Source organism: Vanacampus margaritifer, chromosome 1 (genome assembly GCF_051991255.1).
Source record: "Vanacampus margaritifer isolate UIUO_Vmar chromosome 1, RoL_Vmar_1.0, whole genome shotgun sequence".
Lineage (NCBI taxonomy): Eukaryota > Metazoa > Chordata > Actinopteri > Syngnathiformes > Syngnathidae > Vanacampus > Vanacampus margaritifer.
Window position 1 is genome coordinate 8,923,484 of NC_135432.1, and position 22,230 is coordinate 8,945,713.

Below are 22,230 nucleotides of genomic sequence, written 5' to 3' on the forward strand. Positions count from 1 at the left end.
TATATTCATATTCATGAGCGAACAGTTCAAGTTGTGCAACCAGTTTTTGACTTAAGTTCAACATCAATCTGTACACTCGTTGGCCACTTCATTAGGTATGTCTAATGTCGTCCAGTACAAAAGCTTGAGTTTGTATTCTCAATTCCAAAATACTCAAAACGACTCTTAACGGCCGCAAAAACAAGAAAAGCACAATGTAAGAAATCGAAAGCCTCTCTTAAAACTCATTCAGTGCCAGTCATTTTATAGCATTCTGACTTTTTCCAGACACAGGCTCTCAGGCTCTCTTCTTTATCCAATTAAAAAACAGTGATTCTGCCTTTTCCCATTCTTTTATAATGGATGGAAATGCTATTCATCCTCTCTAGCCCCCCAAAATTCTGCAGCGTGTGTTTCAATAAGAACAATAGTTTAATATTTTATTGTCGAATGAATGTAAAAAAATAAAATAAAGTGTGTTTTCTTAATGCCTCCTTCCCCACCCCCCCCCCCCCACCCCCCACTTCACTTTACCTGAATTGAAAATTCAGTGTTGTTTTTTGTTGTTGTTGTATGGGGTCATACCCCCCTTTTTTTTTTCCAGCTACACACGTTCCTCACTTTCAGTAGCTCTTGGTGATTTCCCTCTTCTTTCAATATGTAAAACTGCCTAAAACTGATAACAGTTTTTTCAGCCACAATATTAAAAACAAAATGCACAGAAGTTGTCAGTAACAGTGGCAGCGTAAGATGGCTGCTTTCTAGCTTCAGCTACAAGGGGCCAATTGTTAGTCCATTTTATATAAATCAGTGGTTGGGGGGAAAACAAAGTTTGGCTTTCCCAAAAATTCTATAAAATAACTGCACAAACAATAGAAAATAGAAAACACAACAATATACAAGTTGGGCCTACCAGGGATGATTTTTTTTTCTTTTCTTCTGGGGCTAAAGGGGGTGCTGGGAAAATTATTTATAAATATATTTTAGGTTATCAAATGAAATTCTGGAGAGGCTTAACAGGCGGGGGTCATTGCACCTTTGCATGAACACGGAGAAATTCTGTGTTGTCATACACTTAACGTCCTGCAGGGGTCAGTGTTGGTTGTTTAGTTAGCTGTCATAACGGGAAACGATTTTCCTCGCACGCCTATAAACAATTTAAGCCATTAAAAAAAAAAAATGTTTAATATATATTTATATATAAAGGCTTGTCCACTGCAGCGGAAGACGTGCGTGTGATGTCAAACGATCAACGTGTTTTTTTATTTGCACAAAAAAAGGAGAACACACGCACGCATCGTGATGACTGCGTGATTATAACGATCTCTCCGACGTGTCCTCCCCGACCGCGTGTCTTTATAAGACCGATCGCGCTCGTTCATGGGCTCATTGACGTCGCACGAACGATAGTGTAGTTGTTGTATGGACCCCACCCCCACACATCCACGCGTGTTTTGGCTTGCTTGGTGGATGTCACACGACGTACGCACGCCGCGTCTTCCAATACTCACTCGACCACGTGACTCGTGCCTCAAGGTTAACCTGTTGCCATGGAGACAAGACCGCCAATGAAAAATCGGCAGACTGTTGCGATGTCGGCGGTGAGCTTTTTGTTTTAAGGGGTGACCCATTTCTACCCCTGTCGCCCTCCCGAGTCCCCCCTTCTCCTCTTGCACTTGCGCACGAGCACACGCAAGCTCCCCAACGCGCGCTGATGAAAACAACATTGCAAGACTCTCACCAGTCTGACAGCGGTTTAACCATTACTGTTCATTTTCCATGTGCGCATCATTTGTGGGCCAAGAATGTGCTCGTGATAATTGTTCATATCAAATTAGGAGCTATATTTTTTCAAAATGTACTGGCATTAGTACTAAATGGATGGTTAATCCTACGTTTTCAAAAGCATTAAAAAAATGTTTTGTATAAAACGACTGTGCTGTTATGATCCATTGTTAGGACATGACTGTACTACTTGTAGTGTATTAATTTATACAGATTCAACATTTTATTAGGTAGGTGAAGCGAATTAATTGTTGACCAATGTATCATTCGTAGTTTTTCTTGATTCACTCAACTGCTTACTACCACATTGCTTAGATTCCAACCAGTCATTTAAAACCTTTCAGAGTTACCAAAGCGACAAGAAGTCGGGAGCGATAGGAAAGGAGTACGTACGTTAAACGTTGTTTGCACGCAGTCAATGTAACCTTTCAAAACCCAAATATTGACATTATTTGTGTTTTGAAAGATCACGAAAACACACACAAAAACCCGACTATGCTCTTATCTCACTGGGTTACTCATTTTCTAACCTAAACCTTTGGTTATAAACACGATTGGAATACCTCAACTGAACGAGGCAGTGGTTTGTGTTCTGCGCATGCGCCATTTGCAAGGAATCGCTACTCTTATGCGCGGTAGTGTCCAGCGCGCACAGGCGTTACCAACAAGCAGCGATAAACGAAAATGGCGAAAGTTTGACGCAGTGCAATAATACATTTATGGTGTGAAGAGGAAACCAACTTCTTTAAAAGTAGCCTATGGTGAGTGGTATGAAAATACTGTATTTTAACGGACAGCAGAAAACACGCGGAAGCAAGCGGAAATGACGCCATTTTATGCGGTCTGTGCGTCACGGTTTTACCCTGCCTTCACGTGCTATGGGAAAGATGGTCCTTACCGCTCGGAAACTCCTAATTACGACCGAGTTCTGTTCATGTGATTTTGTTTTTATAGCAAAATTGTGTATGCTACGTAATTGTGTAGATTCTAAAACAACCTGCTGTGCTAGTTATAAGTGTTAATATTTCTTGCCATTCACAAATCCTTCGGCGCTCTCCGCCATGTTGAAACTTGAATAGTTCTCTAAACTCAGAAACTCGGGTATCAAAATTAATTCCCAGTTGTCCAGTAGAAAATACCACATGGGGTGGGGGGGAGGTGGGCTGTGTTCGTGTGTAATTTTCTACTCGACTTTTGGTATTTACCATAATTTTGATACCACATGAAGGCAGCTGGTGGATCACGTTCCCATGTATTGTCGGAGTTTACTCGTCATGCATGCTGAATCTTAACCGGAACTTTGACGGCATGTTAACGTAATCACTGGAACACGTGTGGGTCAGATGCTAGTGACCTGCTAATACACAGATAACTAATTGGAAACTATAAAAAGAAGTTTGATGGGTGGAGGTAATGTGGCGTAAGTGGACACTTTTGCATATTAATCAAGCAGTAACATTAGATATTCATTCGCAATTACCATTTTGCATTTTTTAAAAGCTATGCTCGGAATTGTATTCATAATTCTCTATCGTTATCCTGACAACATTTGGAATATCCAGGATGATGCCGCCTCATAGAAATTCACTAGCCATTGCTCAATACTGAATCAATAAGAACACTAGTCTCTTTGTATTTGGAACGGTTGTCTACGTGTGCGTTAAGTATTTTTTTTAGGTGATGTAAAAAGTTTGAGAGACACTCCTCCAGTATTTGCGGATTTTTAATCAAAAGTCGACATGAAACCTTTAGCATCCAAACTTCAAATTGAGCTCCTGTAGCTTCCCTCTCCTTACCGTTGTGCTTTTTTTTTCTCTTTTTTTTTAATAAGCGAGACTATGAGATAAAGCATCTGTTTTTAAAGTGCCACTTTATTACAAAAGTATAAACTTGACTGACATTTCATGAATAGTAATCTTGATATAAAACATTACAATCTTTTGCACTTAGCACTTGAATCACACGCTGCTGGAGTACAAGACCCTGTAGTCTGAAGAGCAAACACAAAACATGAACTGCCGCCACCGACTGGCCGAAGTGGGCGGACCGTCCGGGCGGATGGGTGCCGCCCCTTTCACCGCTTCGAGAGAAAACAACAAACAACACACAGGATTTTTTTTATTTTTTTTTAAACATTGCAGCTGTTTGTGTCACAAGTTTACTCATTTCATAACACAAACATCATAGAAAAAGATAGATTTCTTGACACTGATGATATATTTATTATTCTTTCTCTTTTGTAATTTACATACACATTGCATCAACATACAGTATAATCACACGTTTTGCTGGAGATATTTGGTCAAATGAAATCATTGTCCAGGATCTCGTCTCATGTGTGCCACTTTCCTTTTTTTTCTTCTTCTTGTTTCTGCACAATTTCAACACAGATCGAAGAGCGAGTGTTTGTGGATGGAAGAGTGACCAGACGCGGCTTATACACACCAGCACGACGGCAGCTTTGGCCGGAACCCAAGCCGATGCTATATGAGCACAAGGCGAAAACAGGATGATGTCGCTGAGGTGAGTTGAGTTGAACTAGCTCGCCGCGAAACAACCTTTCAAGACTCGGAACGCTTCAGTCCTTGAAACTGGCCTTTTGCTCTACAGAGAAATAAAGCAATACACTGGCAAAGGAAACAACCAACAACAATAGAAAAAAAAAACATTAATATAGGTACAACTCGACAGTGTTTGATATTTTTTCCTTTTTTTTTTCTTAGCATGCAACTCGTAGCAGGCAAAGTGCAGGACAGGCTCAACAAAGTAAAAACAGCTCATTTACAGACAGCAGTGGAGACAGTGTCAGTGTCAGTCCATGTCACGGCGGGCACGATACGGAGACGAGTCGGGTCCGCTTGGAAGATGAAAATGCTCGGTGCCAGTGTTAAGGAGGAATGCAAAAAAAAAAAAAAAAAAGGTGTGCCATTAGTTCTTTTTAAAAGAGCAACTTAACACAAGATGTCAAAACTTTCTGTTATATTTTTAAAATGCATGTCTTTATCAGCCGCTGAGTTTACTTAAACCTATTAAGTAGGCCTATTTGGAAAAAAAAAAAAAGTTTCGACTGTTGCGTCTACTTTATTCGGAGGCGAAGTCACAACAGTGAGAGTTTGTGAGAATGTGACATCAACTCGCCATTTCCGGCTCATTATGCCATTATTTATTAAGAAAGCCATAGAGTTAGCCAATATTTAGCATCGACAAGCTACTATCGTCACTGTCGGGCGGAGTTGTCATTATGGTTAGTTAAGGTCACTTTGCCTCATTGTGCAACTGTATAAAAACATGTTTCCACAGTGAGATTCTTTTTAATTAAATAATTCCCCGCCATTTTTCACTGAAGCAACCCTCTTCGCTCCCGGCTGTTTTACTGGATTTTGATTGATTTTGCAAGGCCCGCAGAATATTGTGTTCTATTGCTATTTTTTAAAAAAAAAAAAGGAACCTACCAAAAGAAAGATTAGTCTCTTCTTTCATCGGAAAAAAAATAATATTTGTATCTGTTTCTGTTTTGCAGCAATTAGCATTAGAATAAGTTTAATCGATATTCACATACCTGGTGAAAACACTGTCAAAAAGAGCTTGTCGCAACATGGCTCTGGCTGATCTCTTATACTCTACTGCCACCTGCTGGCCATTTTTTGTAATAACTACCATTGCTTTAAGCCACCTCTTGTCAGAAGCTGCATCAAAGCCTTCTGTATGCTTTTGCATAAATAAATAAAAACATTAAAAAATGTGGGAGTGAAGGACAAAGTATTAAAAAACGTGTTTACACTTTTCTGGGTTTAAATGAGTTAATGTCGGATCATAGTTTAGCCTTATTGATAGTTATTAGGCCCGACATATTTAGTTAGGAACAACAAAACTCCTTGGAGTGTGACTTAATCCACCATCAAATATTTGGTGTCAAATTGAAAAGTCTAAGATGTTCAGCATTTTTTATTTTTTTATCTTCCATGCATGTGACATGTCAACAAGAACCTTGCGACAAAACGCCTCAACTTCGACCAATAGCGTTGCATCTTGCGTAACTGTTGTTGTTGCCGCTATGAGAACAGTTCTACACAAATTTTCATGTGTGGTCCGCTCACGCCTCCTCCGACATCTTGATTTGACAAGATGAACCCAATAATCGTAAAAGACGGGATACAGTGATATTGTCATTTATATCATGTCATGTGAACGTGACACTGCAGGATTTGATGGCAATTAGACATCGGGGATGAACTCTTTTCACTGGTTCGACTGTCCTAGACCTGTTAGTGCTCCAAGATCCTAAGAATCCTCCAATAGTTTGAATGTGAATGACATGATGAAGCTTTTGTACACGTCCTGAAATTGAAAATGTAGCTTGTCGTTGTTAACTACTTGCTAACTTTTCTTAGTAAATAAATCAGGTCGTAATAGACAAATACTGTGCGTGCCCCATCTGGTATATTTGCACTCTCGTGACAGTGAAGAGACTTAAAAATGGCACAAACGAGTAGATGCAATGTTCAAAACATTTTTTTTTTTGAATACTTTGTAGAGCTGGGACATAAACGGCAACTGATGATGAAGATAACCCATTGAGAATATAACCGGACGTTTTGACATCTTGGGTTTGGTTCCCCAGGAAGTTAGAATACTCTGATAATTGTTTCTCTTGGTCCCTGAGCTTTCCAGTATTTTGTAGAAGTAATTCACGCCTTTGAATAATTGAAGCCGCTTCCTGAATCACATCACGATCGACTTCAAAAATGCTACCAGATATTTCTCAAGGCTGTGCTTTTCTTTCTTTCTCTCTCCAACCCATCAAGGACTATTACCTGCTAGAAACGAGGAAGAATTTGGGTTTCTCATTTACTTGTGCTTTGCACGCTTGTCGTCTACGGATGAACGAGTGCTACTGGTACCTACTGATTGCTCTGCAATGCTTTTGTGCTCACAACCTTTGGATTCCTTCGACGCTTCCCAGATTGGACTAAGCCCCGGTCGTAACATATAAACCTTAGTACTTAAGGCCGCTGGAGCCCAGGAAAGGCATGACGTAATGTAAACAGTGTGTGTGTGTGCGTGTGTGTCAGGGAGAGGGGACAGGGCACGAGAGGGGCTCGGCCGTCATGACGTGCGGTGTAGGCCAGTCATTCCCAACCTCTTCGCCATCACATATTTGTGGTCCAATTGTACTTCATCACTCTGAAAATGTTTTCCCCCTTTCTATGCCAGTGACATATACTGACAGGCACAACAATTAAATGCTTGTCCACTAGAGGGCAGAAGGTACAATCGACCTGCTGCCATTCCTACAACACATATTAGTTTTGTGTTCAATTCAACAGGAAGTAAATTGATATGAGATCATCATTAATTCAGGGTATGATACTCACAAAAAGTTTGGGATCTTGGGTGAAATTTCAGGATGAACCCAAAATGCACTAGAATGTTTCCAGGTCAACTTCATTTGACCTTCTGTGAACTTTGGCATGCACGAACCGGGAATAGCCAAAACTTGCAAATGACATTCATTAATTCAGTGGCAAAAACGTTTTGAAATATCTTTTCAGTGTCCAATCATTCAGTCACTGGGAATTATTTATGTATTTAAAAAAAATAAAATAAAAATAAAAAGTGTTCGGATAAAGGAGGGTCTAAAAATTGCTGGCACTGAATGAGTTAAAATGCCATGAAAGTTTTCCCCCCTTAATTTAAAAATATATAAATAAATGGGGTTTGAGTAAAAAACAACAACAACAAAAACATAAATAAGTGGGAGATTAGGAAAAATACGCAAAGAAACAGGGGGTTACTCGTGAATATGCGGGTTTTGTAGTTCTTTCCGTAGTCAATCCTAATGATTTAATAACCGTCAGCGAAATTATTGCGGTATCACGGTGTTAAAATGACAGTTCTAAAATGACCTTTTAAAAAAATATTTGGATAAATAAAACCGTTTTTTCCCCTCCATTGAACACAATCTATTTTATTTTTAAACACAAATATAATATTTGGTTCAGAAAAAAATGTGTATCATGTTAAGTTTCAATAAAGAAAACCGTTAACCTTCTGTTTTACGGTAATTCTTCTTTTTAAATACTTCTTAGTAAGTCACAGTGTCCCATCAATGGTCAGCTGTTTTTAGAACATACCCATGTGCTACTCATATTGTCGTTGGGGCTAATTAGTACCTGCTGGCACTTTTTTTTTTTTAATCAACAGAGCAAAAAAGCATCCCTATTTCCGTCAATCCTCCTGCTCCATGCGTAAATGCTAAAAATGAATAAATAATAATAATTTTAGCCAATTAGCTACAAAGAGGCGGCTCACTTACTCTCTGCAAGCAGCCAAACATATTGGGCCCTGCTTAGTCATCCCAGTATTAGCGGTTATTGAAACCTTGGCCTTTAAAAATGACGGTGAACCATCAAAGCGGTAATCGGGCCATGCCCACTCCAGGGTGTACCCTGCCTTGCCCACAAGTCAGGCGGGATTGGCTCCAGCTCACCCGAGACTGATGGCTGACAGTTATAGTGCATTTTAGATTCACCCAGAAATGTCATCTGAAAGCTGACGACAGTTTTGCTTGGTGGCAAGATTTTTTGTAGGATTCTATTTCGGTGAAAGGCGGCATTACTCTGGCGCATCTCGTAGAAGGAGCTCTACGTCACTGTGGGAGTGATCACAGCCATCTTTGGTCATGGCCAATCAAAGGGGCTCGTCCCATTCCCTTTAAATGCTAATATCATATACAGTATGAGCCTTGGCCAACTAAAAGGTTGGAAATGACCGGCGGCGACCCCTCGTCAGAACGGCGCCGATGCGGCGGCCTCCTCCTCAGAGCCCCGTAACGTACATCTCCATGCCGTCGTTGAAGGTGAAGATGGTGGTGGTGCTGGAGGTGGCGGAGCCCTGCTTGAGGTCGCTGATGCTCTCGTACAGGCTCTCGCCGGGCAGCAGCAGCGCTTTGGCGGGCAGGTGCTGTAACTTGGGGTTGTGCTGCGTGGGCGGCGGAGGAGGCGGCTGCTGCTGCTGCAAAGGCTGCTGGGCCTTCTTCCTCCTGGGCCGCAAGGTGGCGCACGTGTTGAGCGCTCGCTCTCGTCTCCAGCCGCCTCCGCCTTCCAGGTTCTCGTAGGCCGGCTCGCACTCCTCCGTCCCGAAGGACTCGTAGCAGTAGTCGTCCAGGGAGCCCGCCGGGGCTTTGCCCTCCTGGGGGGCCCACGTCTGGGGCTTGACCACTACGCTAAAGCCCCCGTCGCGCTCTCGGTCCCGGTCGGGGCGACCCAAGGTCCTGAAGCCGGGATTGGACGGCGGGGATCCGGGTACGGCTCGTTTCTTCTTGGCCGGCTTACACACCTTGGAGTACATCTCGGCCACCTGAAATTTGGAGATGATACACATTTTGGAATTGCGGATTTTGGGTCCCGACAATCCCTGCTCCCTCAAATAAATGCCATCTGTTTGAACACTTTGATTCTAATTCATTTGAAATAAGGTTAGTGCTACACATAACAGACCTGGGAATTAATTAATTGAGTTTAGGGCTATCATTTATTTTTAGAATCAAGTATCAATAATGTGAAGATCAAGTAGGATTTTGGTTCACTTGGGCTCGCCAGCCTCAGACTTTACTGTGGAATCTGTTACTTTTGAATGGGAGTGGAATTAAAAGGCAGGGCCTGGCTTATTAAGCTCTTGTTACTGTTTGTTGAAGAGAGTGATTGGGTGGGGTCGGTCAATTTTTGACCACTTTGTGGTGTGTGCGACCGCAGTAACATGAACTCATTCGCTCCCAGCCTTTTTCACTGAAGCAACCCCCTTTGCTCCTGGCTCTTTTACTGGATTTTTTTTTTTTACTGATTTTGAAAGGCCCACAGAATATTGTGTTCAATTGCTATAAACACATGGAACCTAACAAAAGAAAGATGGAAGTCTCTTCTTTCATCAGGAAAAAATAATAATTTCTATCCGTTTCCGTTTTGCAGCAATTAGCATCAGAATATAACAAAGTTTCATAATTATTCACAAATCTTTTTAAAACACTGGGGAAAGAGCCTTTCTGCAACATGGCCCTGGTTGATCTCTTCTACTCTGCTGCCACCTGCTGGCCGTTTTTGTAATAACTACCTTTGCTTTAAGCGCTCTCTTCAATTCGGAGACTGCATCAAAGCCTTCTCTATGCTCTAGCATAAAATAATTTATAAATACATTTTGGGGACCATAGCAATATTTAAAACAGAACATTTCTATGCATTTTTTGGAACAAATGAGTTAATCTGTGTGGAACAATTGTTCTTGCGATTTATCCCTCCAGAGATTTTTGCGTCAACCTTTCTTTGTAATTCAATTCAAGTCATTTGAAGAATCGTTGCAGCCCTAAAAAAAAAAAAAAAAAAAGAACTGCATGAACGATCCTGACGTAAAAACAGTTTTACAGATTGTCACCTTACTACAGTTTCCTCTCGTTTTGATTCTGACTCTGGAGATGCAACTCGGGGTGGATCTATTCTAATGGGATTCAGGACCCCGGGCCAAAATCCTGACAAATCCCAAATATTTGCCTAATCACCGTTACCAGACAGCTGACGTGGTCGCGGTCAGGCGCGTCCCCACTCACCACAGCAGCAGAAGGTTGGATGCTCTCCATGGTGTGCGCCCCCAGTGGTGCCAGGGCCTTATTGTGGAGCATGAGGACATCTTCGTCCTCTGGAGGCTTCCAGATGTACTGCTCGCCATTGCCCATGAACATCACTTCCTAGTAGCAGAGCAGCCTGTTACATAGACTTCGCAGCAAACATGATGTTCAGCCATTCATGCATTTAAATGTACTTAAAAATATATAAAAAAAAATGAATATTACTGACAAACGTAGATAGTTTGCAATTGAAGGACTCAATAGTACCGAGCCGCTGTCAACAATATTATGCCATGAAAAGAAATAAAAAGTTTGGGTTTTAGAAAAATGCGAATCGGTGGTCTTTTGTGTAAATAATTGGGGATAGGTTCCGAAAATTAAAGACTGAATTGGCAAAATATCCAACAGCAAAGATGCGGGGTTCCACTGCACTTAATTTGAAGAATGGATACTTGCATATGAAAAAAAAGAATATGTTAGAAGTAAAAAATTCTGATTTAATTCCTGTTCTTAAGTAAAGTAAAAATCATACAGATCATGGAATGTAATTTAGTCTGTTATATCATTTAGTGCAATGAAAATAAAACTTCGCTACCTACCCAATAATTTCCTCATTTATTAACTTGCCTAGCGCTCACACTGAAAAAATCTCGTTTACGTTGCATGTTGTTAGCTAACTAGCTATCGGCTCGACCTTGACGTCAAAGGACGTCTTCTCATACCTTTGTGAATGTTGCCAACCGACTAACAAAAAATGTTAAACTAGCCAACGATAAGACCTAAATAAACAAAGTATACCTTTCATGTGGGTTTTTTTTTTTCAGATGGAACTTATTTGCTGTTTTGTTTTTTTTAGGCTGCCGTAAGACAACTCAGTAATTAAGGCATGGCAAGCAGATTCAGCATTGAAAGGGTAAGTCTGACAATTCTGAATTAATTATGAACAATGTCTTTCTGACTCGTGCTAATTAAATTTTTAATAGTTGGAATTTTCAATCAAGCTCTTTAAAACAGAATTGACTGCTCCAAATTTACAACAAGCCCCGTAGAGATGAGTAGTAAAAGTGACGCATGGTGACATGAGTTTGCTGATTGTGGATATGAAGAATGTTTTCATTCATTCATTTTTTTTGACCAGGCTTAACTGAATTAAAAATCTACAACATATATCCAGTATATCTGTTAAATAAGAAGTCATGTTATTGTAACAAAGTATTTGTACTGTTAATCAATGACTCGCTGTTGGACAGCTGGGTAGAAAATGGAGTGCACCTTCTCTAGGATCTGTGGTAGAGTCCAATGCGAAAGCTAAAACATATCCAGGAAAAGTAGGATTGAATTGGATTAGACTATTTTACGAAGGCATTCTGAGAAACTTGACATTATCTATCGAGAGTCAAGTTGCTTTACTAGCAACTAGCAGAAGTACATCCAGAAGGAAATGACATATTGCATGTTCTAGCAAAGGTGCGCTCCATTTGCTTACCCAGACATCCAAGTCATTCATGGGAGTGATACTGAACCCACAATTTAGCATTTAGTAACGGCAAATTCGAATTTCGTGGCCACAATGACATTTGTTGTCACGTCAGGGACTTCATACATCTGGACAAAATACAAAATGGAGCATAAAAGTCACTTTTGGGTGACTTTGACTGGTTTTGGAATGTGGATGACTCGCTTTCAGCATCTTGCATCATCCACAAGAAACGTGCGCTGAGCAGCTCAGCCGGCAGACGGTGCACAAGTGTAATCCTGTCAAGCAAACTCGGGGTCGCGGCATCAAGTTTGAACTGGGTGACCTCGCACGGCCAACAAATGTCTCCCGCTGTGACATGGAGGGGGGGTCGCATTGTGATTCAAAGCGTTAAGTCTGCGTGAGGTCGCGACTCGACAATTCGCACGTGCTCCGGGTGCACATGCGCTCGTCATGACGTGAATCTCATTTCACGGCTTTCAGCTGCCCTTTTTAGCAGCATGGAAAGATTATAAAACCGTAATCACGCTAACGCTGAAAAGAAGTGCCTGAGCAGAGATTTAAACCCAGAGACTCCTGACTGTGAGGCAGACATGCCAACCACTTGGCCAATATGCTGCACGGGAAAAATCCAATCTTAAAAACATTCACGTACATTCTGCAGAAAATGTTGCCATGACTGTTAACAGGATAGAAAAGGTCTGTTTGAAGTACATATTTAAAGGGGCAGTCAACCTTAAACATTTCTTGACAATAATATGTTATATGTGACCTCGCTAGTCTAAACATGACTTTCTGATTAATATTACATTTGTGGAATATGAGTTATGCAGCAAAATCCAGACGTTTTTATCCCTCTCAGGGGGCCGCCATTTTGCCACTTACTGTCAGGGCTCAGGCAACGACCAATCACAGCTCACCTGTTTTCTGAAGATGAGCTGTGATCGGTTGTTACCTGAGACCTGAGCAACTATGATGACATTTTAACTCGCCTTCTGATATTGATAAAAACTGCTGGATTTTGCTGTTTTGACTCATATTCCAGAACATATAATTTTCAAGAATTGTGGGGGGGGGGGGGGGGTTGTTGACTTCCCCTTTAAAAATGGAGGTACAATAAAGACAAATAAGATTTTTTAAATTTCCTGCCAATGCAGTAAACTCCCACTATTTGGGTGGATAAAATGGATGACATTGACACACCCCAAATTATATTATACTATAAGATATAAAAAAATAAAATAAAAATGGACCATATATATAGCTTGGCAGCACCCCATAGTCCTCCACCCACAGACACACACACACCCACACACACAAATAAATCCTGCCCCCCAGCACCCACAGTGCAATAATTGTATTTTCTTTGACACAATGTCCCAAATGCGCCGCTCAATTAACGCAAGGTACCAACCTTGGGGAATGAGGGCACGTTAAAGGTGTCCACGTTCCTGCGGGGCAACTTTGTGCTGTGAGGATGTGGCGGCGGAGGCGCGGGGTGAGAAGGCGGAGGATGTCGCGGCGGCGGCACCGGTGGGTCTCCCGTGTCCGTCCCGCTGTCCCTCTTCTGCGGCGCTTTGTCCGCCTTCCTCAGCTTCCTGACGCAGGCGTACTCCGCCGCCTCCGGCTGGTGAGGCGCCGACACGACCTGGGCTTCGGGTTCGGGCAGGCCCCCTTCCACATCCCCGTCCAGGTCAGGCGGCGCCGGGGTGTTGGCGGGGACGGCCGGAGGGGCCGGAGTGTCCGTCTGCCCGGCCCTGCCTACCATGGCATAGAGCGCGTCGTCAGTTCGCGTGGCGGAGGAGCTTCGGCCCACTTCAGAGTAAGTGTGCTCTCCGTCCTCTCCAGTCCCGGAGGGAATCTGGGGAAGCTGCCTGCCTTGAGAGCGAAGGATTACAGTTAGACCGGCCTCGACTGGTTTTGGACGCCTCCACCGGACTCATGCTGGTACTCATCACTATAAAGCAGTGAGGTCCAAACTATGGCCGGGAGCCTGTACTAAAACTAATATATCTATTCTTGTGTGATAGAGGTAATATTGTTAGTTACTTTAAAAAAGTAATCAGATTACTCATTAAAGTGACCATATTAGTCCTTTGAATAGCAATTGAGTTGCCCTCCTGATTGCTTTATTTTAAAAGTGACGTACGAGTTAGCATGTTAACTATTAGATTATTAGATTAAGAGAGTTTATTAGTTCAATGACATACCCCCATCTTGACCCGACCTATTAGATTGTCAAGCAAGGTTCGAACAAGGGTGAGTGGGTGAAATTGTGTGCGCTCCACAGCAGTTATGTGCATCATTAAAACTTACTAACATAAATTGTAGAACTCCCTTTGGCATGCTAACAAAGCATCGAACTTAGCATAGCATGCTAATTTAGCACAAAGCCAAATTAACATACTCTATTCACAAAAAGTTCGGGATATTTGGCTTTTGGGTGAAATTTCAGGACGAGCCTAAATTGCATTCAAACCTTTACAGGTGAACTTAATGTGACCTTCTCTAAGCTTTTGATTGGCACATGCCCAACTGTTAAATGTTTCAGTACTTTTTGCACAAGTTGCTGTTCTCTAACGTGGAGCTTAAAGGCAAAATTCACAACAGGTGTTTGATTCTTGAATCGACCAATAAATGTCCTGGTTCAATTAGAGCTGGTGTTTAAACAATCATCCTCATCAGGCTATTCACATTTTCACATCCTGAGACCAAGACGACACCTAACAATGCATCAACAGTACCTTGCCATTGTGACGCTTCAAACGGGACGTTCTCAGACCCAAGTGTCACAGAGTGTCATCAGCAGGTTGCAATAGAGATACTGAGAGACTGGAAGAGTCACAGAAAGAAGTGGACGTCCTTTGGCCACAAAGTCGATTCACGTCGAGCAGAAATGATGGCCGCCAACAATATTGGCGAGCGCTATGCGCTATGCTTTTGGTGGTGGCAGTGTTACAAGTGTGGGCAGGTGTGTCCAATCGGTGCAGAACTGCCCTACACTTTATAATAATTTTACCGATTAGACATGTCATCATTATTGCTCTCTCTCTTTTTTCGTTTTTTTTTTTAAAATTTTGTATGTGCGTGCGTGTGTATTCATTAGTTCAACTAAAACCTATTAAAAAATAGAGTCGTGAGGCCATCAGGAGACCCGAGGAAGGACCAAAGAAAAGAGAGGAAAGTGAAATCCAGCACCGACCAGACACCACCCACCAGGCCACCAACCAGAGTCCTTCACCTTGATTTTTCTTGTTGTGGCGTACCCACCATTGTTGTTGACTTGATGAGGTATCACCAGTGCATTCTTCTACTTAAATGTCCTACTTTCATGATATGATATCACTGTAGCGTGAACTTTTGATGTTTTCCATAAATTTCACCAGAAAGCCAAATATCCCGAACTTTTTGTGAGTAGTGTATATACATAAACATAATGGCGGCATGATCGTACTTCTCATGGACGCACACTCCAGGAAAAGATGACTATCTTCGCTAATATGTGAAATTTTGCTAGCTCTGTCCTAATTGTGGGTCTATAAAATTTCATAAAAATATTTGAAACAGTTCTTAGTACGTTATTATCTTTGTCAAGGCAGAATATTTCCTACCTACAGGCCGTGTATTGGATCTTGGCTGTCGTTAGACTGTGCGAGTGCTGATAATGTTGTGGAATACTCTTAAGAGCGCCATAAATTCCGATTTGCTCTGAAAATGGCCACGATTCAAATTGCTTTGCTGACATTTTTGACCATAGCCCCACCCCCACCTACAGGATGCAACGCAACCCCACGTTCCCTTTGGATGCCATCAAAAATTGGTCACCAGAAGACCGCACTCAGAGTACTTACTTTTGCCATTGCAGTTCATCTTGTTCATCTCGGTGTCTGATTTACTGATGGAGCGCAGCTTCGACTGCCTGAGTATACCCTGATGGCACACACACACACAAGGGCCCGTTAAAGATTAATTAAGATGAAAGATATGACTGATATGTTTCTGTAGGGAATAGACCATTTCATAATGTTTGTAAACAGGAGCCAGGCTACTTCCAGGTGGCAGAAAGTGATTGACGACCGCTGACTTGAACAGAAAATGATGACAAAAACTTGTTTGAGGTTGCGCCACCCAATGTAAATGACTGCAAATGACTCGGGTATTGTTTTTCATTTACTTTAAAAGAAATGCAGAAGGTTGAGGAGGATAAAAGGGGTGGATGTCGTAAATACAGAGAAGATTGCAAGACTGCCTCCAGTTCAAAGTACGGCGAGCCCTTTCAACATTTAACAGCTAGACTGGATTTGGGTTGCAGACAAAGTTCAAATGTAGGCATAAAAAGCAGGATTGGAGAGGATTTAATGATAATGAATAATCTTCAGCAAAAACTTGGCTGAGCTTGCAATACTTCCTGTTTTCAAATTTACAAAGTGGCAAACAGAATAATACGCCGCCACGTAGTGGCTGACAGTGGAATTATACCAAAAATTAACAGCAGGCCGAACAAAATGGTTACGTAAGCTGTACAAAAAACATTCCACAAAATAGCAGCAAACCCACAACAGAGTGGAGTTTATGTTTACTAAAATAATGATGAGCTTGTCTCAATTTACTCCCAACTTGACTTAAAGTGAAGTGTATACATGTTTAATTAAACACAAAGCTGTTCCGCTGTTGTATGAGATATCATAATATACTCTTATGTTATGTTATATTTGAAATTTGCCATCTCCACAACTACTTTCTATTCATCCACTATTAGCATTGCAGATATCTGCAACGTCATTTCATCAAGGACAAATGATGTAACTCCACGTCTATGGGATTTGTCATTACGGCTATCTACCATTCAGTTCCAGATAATCCACTACGTGATCTACAATTTGAGTCTGACTAGTCAATCATGATTACAGCTCGAGATATCTTTAATTAACCTCAATTCAAGCTGTATATGTCCGTTTTCAGACATCTTGAATCAATGCAATTGGTAGATATTTATTTGGGATAATGCCTACGCAGAAACAAATTGTAGCTAGCCTATCTCAAGGATGGAGTTACAGATATGTAAGTGAATTCAATTCATCTGTAATGAATGACAAACCCATACACATGATGGGCAAAAGTGACGCCATTTTGTCGTAGGCGAAATGTTGCAGGTAACTAATTCCGTTTTGGCTCGTCAAAAGAGATGAATTACAGATATATCTCTATCTGTGCTAACCCAAAAGACATATTAGCCACTTAGCAAGGGACAGATTGGGTACTCCCATCATCGGGTTTGTGGAAGACATTTTCTCACAGGTAGGCCTATTGATAAAATGTTCGATGAGGTTGTCTTTGAGTAAATTGTAAAACATAATGGCTAGCCTTCTTGCTAATACAACTCACTCACTCCCAGCCATTTTCACTGAAGCAACCCCCTTTGCGCCTGGCTGTTTTACTGGATTTTGACTGATTTTGCTTGGCTCACAGAATATTCAGTTCTATTGCTATAAAAACATGGACCTACCAAAAGAAAGATTAGAGTCTCTTCTTTCATCAGGAAAAAAAAAGTATATTTCTATCCGTTTCCGTTTTGCAGCAATGAATTAGACTATAGCGACATTTCATCATTATTCACGAATCTGTTTAGAACTGTGGGGAAATCAGTTTGTTTGCAACATGGCCCTGGCTGATCTCTTATACTCTGCTGCCACCTGCTGGCCGTTTTTGTAATTACTACAATTGCTTCACCCGTTCTCCTTAGTTCAAAGGCTGCATCAAAGCCTTCTATATGCTCTAGCATTAAAACAAAAGATTTGAAAAAAAACATATGAATACGTTTTTGGGAGCAAATGAGTTAATCCGAGCAACAGAAATGTTGATGTATTATCTTTTCGACTGACACTTGTCACATTCAAACAAGGCTAATAAAGAAGAAGAATGAAATCATCATTTATGGCTTTTGTTGATCACTCAACCTCGGTATCGTCTGCTAGTGCTGCTTGAGCTTTTGCCACCCGGAAGTAAACATTCCGTCATGCTGAAAAGGTCTATGGAGTTGCTTCCTCCCAAGCAGGATGCCTACCATGTCCATGAGACGGTGTTTCCCACCTTCAGTGGGGACATTGTGCGTCTTGCCCTTCCTGTGGTAAATACAAAAGTGTTAGCTCACACGTGTTTGCATATAATATGAGTCATAATCTGTGACCTTTTCTTCGGACTAGTTTTTCTATTTGTGTTTATTGCACATGGTCGCGGTTAGCATCAAAAAAGTGGCAAGACAGTAACTGAAGGTCAATGTGTGTTGCATGTGTGTGGGAAAACATGCATGAGCACCCTTTCCACGTGTATGTGGAAGTAATCAGACCAGGAATGAGTTAAATTTTGTATGAAGACGATTACCAATTCATACACTTGAGATCATTCAACAAGAGTCTTGCCAGATGATCTGGTCATCGTCTGGGATCGGTCTTTTTTTGTTGGCCTATCGCTCTATTCCCAAAGTGAGAGGAATTATCTCGAGCCCTCACATTGGCTGTTGTGAAAAAATGGATTGCTTTGCTCAACATCTGACGATAGTTGCTCAAGTGCTGGTTCAAGGAGTGATGTAAAAAAACGTGAAGGAGCCAGATGGACCAAAACTCCTGACATGAACCATCCTAAAAATGACCAGAGCTCTTCGTCCTGTGTAATCGTACCTCTGGCAGCCCACGCAGAGCACCACGATGAGGATGGTGACGACGAAGGCTGAGGCGGCAGCGATGGCGCCCAGCAGCAGGACCTTGCCGTAGGGAGGAGCCGTGAAGTTCAGCCCGTCCTGCATGGAGGCCATATGGGAGCGCTGGCGCTCACTTGCTCTCACACGCGCTCACACTCACTCTCTCGCCCTCACGCTCATGCACACGGGCAAGAGCCACGCTCTCTCGGGGATCTGCGGTCACAAGGCACAGGATGCTTTGTAAACACATGAAACAAAACATCAAGTTTGAGGGCTATGTTCCAATGCTAATTGTGATTGCTAACCATAAGCTAATTTTGTTGGTGTGAAAGTTTCCCATGCATTGTTAGCGTCACACTTACTTGGCCTAATTATATTGCCAACGCTACAATACATATAGAGTATTTTGGGGGTGGCATGACTCAGATGGTAGAGTGGTGGTCTCCCATCCCAAAGTTTGTGGGTTGTAGGTCACTTCACAGTGGTGTATTGCCAACGGAATTTTCCAAGGTTAGTCTTGCGTCAATTGGGCCAAATTGCTGCTGATGGTTGGGTCACTCGTATCTGGAGGCTGGTTGCGTTTCTGGTTCCAGCAAACAAAAGTGGCATGCGCTTGTTGTCTGGAAAGTCGCAACGAGGCACCATCACCTAGCCCGGCTGTCGTTGCATCGATTGTGAAGTGACGAGGGTTTGACAGAGTGAAGGGGAGGCGCTGATGTGCAAGAAGAAAGGCGAAGGTGTGGGTGGGAAAGCAAGGAGAGCCGCGGGGGGAGGACGAGGAGCGTGGGAGTCGTCAGGTGTGTGAAGACGCTCCAATGCTGATGACGGCAAGAGGCCGGCACGTCCGCCGCTCCCTGCCCATCCATGACACCCCCCCCCCCAACTCCCCCTCCTGCCCCTGCCTGCGGTGCTGAGCCAGAGTGACGCCTCAGTACTGCAGTGTAATCGCAAGCCCGCCAGCCAACCAATTAGACGAAGGGAAGGAAACGAGGGCCGCCTCCTCGCAACCACGTCATTCATGTGACAGACGTATTCAAGCTCCTTCCTCCATAAGTCCCAGCGGGGTCTTCCACATGTGCAACTAATTGATTAGAAAAACAACTATTTGGATCATCGATTATTCATTCACTGAGTGTCAGAAAATAGGCAAAAATGTTTTGCATTGTTTACCAAAATAAAAGCAGATGTTTGCTTTCATGGAGCAAATTGCTGAAATTTACTGCTGAGAGGTAGAAATTCCGAAGATTTGGACAATTTTAGGTTAATGGCTCTAAACAATTAATTAGTTGTCGATTTAATTGCTGCACCTTTTTGCAAACATCTGCTTTTATTCTGGGGAACAAAGATCAAGAATTTGACGGTTTTCTGAGAGTTGTTACAGACCAGAACAGGAACTGAGGCATAATACATATATGGGGGGAGTTAAATAGTCAATTGAATCTACTACACAAATATTGTTTATTTACAGCAGTGGTCCTCAAGTATATCTATCCAGCCAGCTATATGTTTTCCATATCTCCAACAGCCAACACAGGTGTTTCAAACGATCAGCTAATAAGCAAGCTCTCCATGAAGCCTGATAACGATCCTCAGCTGTGTTGGCTGAAGGAGACATGGAAAACAGGATGGATAGGGTACTTGAGGACCGGGGTTGAGAACCACTAGTATGACTAACCTCTAGTTGACCCTAAGGTAGCCTCAGAAGTGTACTAGTACAAACTAGTAGTCCTTCCTTGGAATAAATCAGTAGCCAAGAAGTAACTCTCACTTCCAAAATGACTGCTGACCACATCACTATCTTGTATGATATTGTGTCATTTTGTTTGATCATTAAACAATAACTGTAATCACTTAATAAGCAATAATCAGGAAATGCAATCAACTTGAATGCAGAATACATTTTCATCGATGGAATAATTGACAGAATAATGATTGGATGGCGTCAGTGCTGATGTGTTGAGGTGCAAATGACCTGTTGAATTGGATTTCATGTCAGGAACGAAAAACAGGAAAGTCAAGCAAGGGGGCCGACTTCATTTCACGCTCAAAATTCGCCGTCTTTTCTGCTCACAAGGGCCACAAAGTCAACAGGGAATTAGGCTGTAATCCTTGCAAAAAATAGAATTGGGGAGAGCATGTAGCCCACACGTTCAATACCGGAGGCTTTTTCTTTTTCTAGGAACATGTCCTGCATTTATATGCGCGTCCATTATTAATAACTAGAGCTGCCGCCAGCCAGCCAGCGGCCGCTCTGCCCAATCAGCTCAGGTTTTGATAAAGCACCTGGGACTTCACATGGCCCAACGAAAACCTCAGCGTCTGGATGTGACACAAATAACAGCGCGCGTGCGTGTGTGTGTGTGTGTGTGTTGGGGGATGCTATTGTGTGAGAATGTGAATTAGGTCAAATGTTGGCTTGCAACAGCGATTAAACGTGCGCCCCGTGAGGAAGAAGCCTGAAGTGGAAGAGGGGAAGCTCTTCCTTGTCTATGCTGCCACGTTTAACGATCATTCTCCGTTATTAATTATGATGGGTAATATAGATTTTTTTTTTTTTTTTCATTTCCAGTCATTGCAGCTGTGAAAAGCGCCAGGCCCGGACGGATTTCCTCCCGTTCCGAATCATCGTCTTTCTCCGTGTGCATGCGCTGCACTTGATGTGCTTTGTGAAAGCATCCGTCACTGGCTGCCGCTTGGCTCCAAGTCCAAAAAGAAGCGAGTGAGCAAGCGAGCGAGCGGCTGACAACAGGTTACAAAGCAGCCACCGAGGAATGGCAACGGAATGATGCATGTCCTCACGTCCCCGCTTTACGCTCATATCAAAGTGCGCATGGGAGAGGATGTCCCTGAGGTCAGCAGGACAACCCCCTGAGGGGTCGAATGGGGTTGCAAACCAAAACCTTGAGCATGGAAATGTGACCTCGATGGTGTTAGTGTTATCCCCATTTTTTTGAGGGGGAGGGGGGGGCAATGCAGCACAGGGGAGGGAGGGGGTTCTGCACACGTGTCCGCGCCTTAAACGCGTGACCAACGTGGACGTGGGGAGACATGAGCACAAAGAAAACACGCAACATGGAACGACACATCCGCATTAATAATACATGCTTTATGTAGTACGGTGATGAGCGCGCATAAGCCCCCCACCCACCCTATTCTACGCACACGCGCACCCCCTCCAGGCATTGCGCTAGAGCCTGGCTTCTACTCACTCAGCTCCGAGGTTCGGAGAGGCGCACCATGAGCCCGTCCTTCGGCTTCAGCTTGTCGCCACCCAGCCAGCATAATCCATCAACGTGCTAGCGACGCATCACGCCGTCCCTCCGTGGCCGTGGGGGCTTCACGCAGTGTCAATGCACCGCATTGCATCTGCCATCCCTTTTTTGTGTGTGAATGTTTTTTCTTCTTTTTTTTTTGGTGCTGCCCGCTGACCCCCGGTAACCGCGCGCCTCTTGCTTGCCAGGTGGGGGGCGGGGGGTCGCCTGGGAAGAGCAACAGAATCTCCACGCGTGTTCGCCTTCAACGTCCCTCAAGCCCCCTCCATCACCTCCGCTGGCGTCGCGTCCTCTCGGCTAGCGAGCTTCCATGTGACACGGTAGGCAGCTTGCAGGAGGTTGCAGGAGACTCCCCGATCTTGCGCGTCTTCCTTCCCTTCAAACGCCATCTAGCGACAGAGCG

At 42.9% G+C, this 22,230-nt stretch overlaps 1 protein-coding gene and 1 long non-coding RNA gene across 4 annotated transcripts; one reads left to right on the top strand and one right to left on the bottom strand.

Annotated features, from left to right (window-relative positions):
* The first annotated feature begins 2,383 nt into the window (after window positions 1–2,383).
* Window positions 2,384–21,517, top strand: LOC144063938 (uncharacterized). Of its 2 annotated transcripts, none has more exons than XR_013296658.1 (4): window positions 2,384–2,525; window positions 3,715–4,287; window positions 11,238–11,294; window positions 21,125–21,517. It is a non-coding gene; the product is annotated as an uncharacterized LOC144063938 (long non-coding RNA). The 2 variants fall into 2 exon arrangements; XR_013296659.1 differs by lacking the exon at window positions 21,125–21,517 and adding an exon at window positions 14,991–15,884.
* LOC144063931 (uncharacterized) lies at window positions 3,635–22,230 on the bottom strand. Of its 2 annotated transcripts, none has more exons than XM_077585960.1 (7): window positions 21,765–22,230; window positions 18,536–18,768; window positions 17,923–17,980; window positions 15,710–15,788; window positions 13,273–13,619; window positions 10,364–10,501; window positions 3,635–9,123 (listed from the first exon to the last, which is right to left on the bottom strand). In XM_077585960.1, exons 2-7 carry the CDS (start codon window positions 18,667–18,669, stop codon window positions 8,584–8,586), a joined length of 1,296 nt encoding a protein of 431 aa, XP_077442086.1. In that variant the 5' UTR covers window positions 18,670–18,768; window positions 21,765–22,230; the 3' UTR covers window positions 3,635–8,583. The 2 variants fall into 2 exon arrangements, with proteins under 2 accessions (XP_077442086.1, XP_077442075.1); XM_077585949.1 differs by having other exon boundaries at window positions 13,273–13,736; window positions 21,765–22,229.

Coding starts and splice junctions, on each gene's coding strand:
- LOC144063931 (XM_077585949.1), bottom strand. CDS start 18,669: ATGGCCTCCATGCAGGACGGGCTGAACTTCACGGCTCCTCCCTACGGC. Junction 17,981..18,535: donor CTCTGCGTGGGCTGCCAGAG/GTACGATTACAC, acceptor TATTTACCACAG/GAAGGGCAAGACGCACAATG. Junction 10,502..13,272: donor ACGTGCCCTCATTCCCCAAG/GTTGGTACCTTG, acceptor CTCTGCTACTAG/GAAGTGATGTTCATGGGCAA.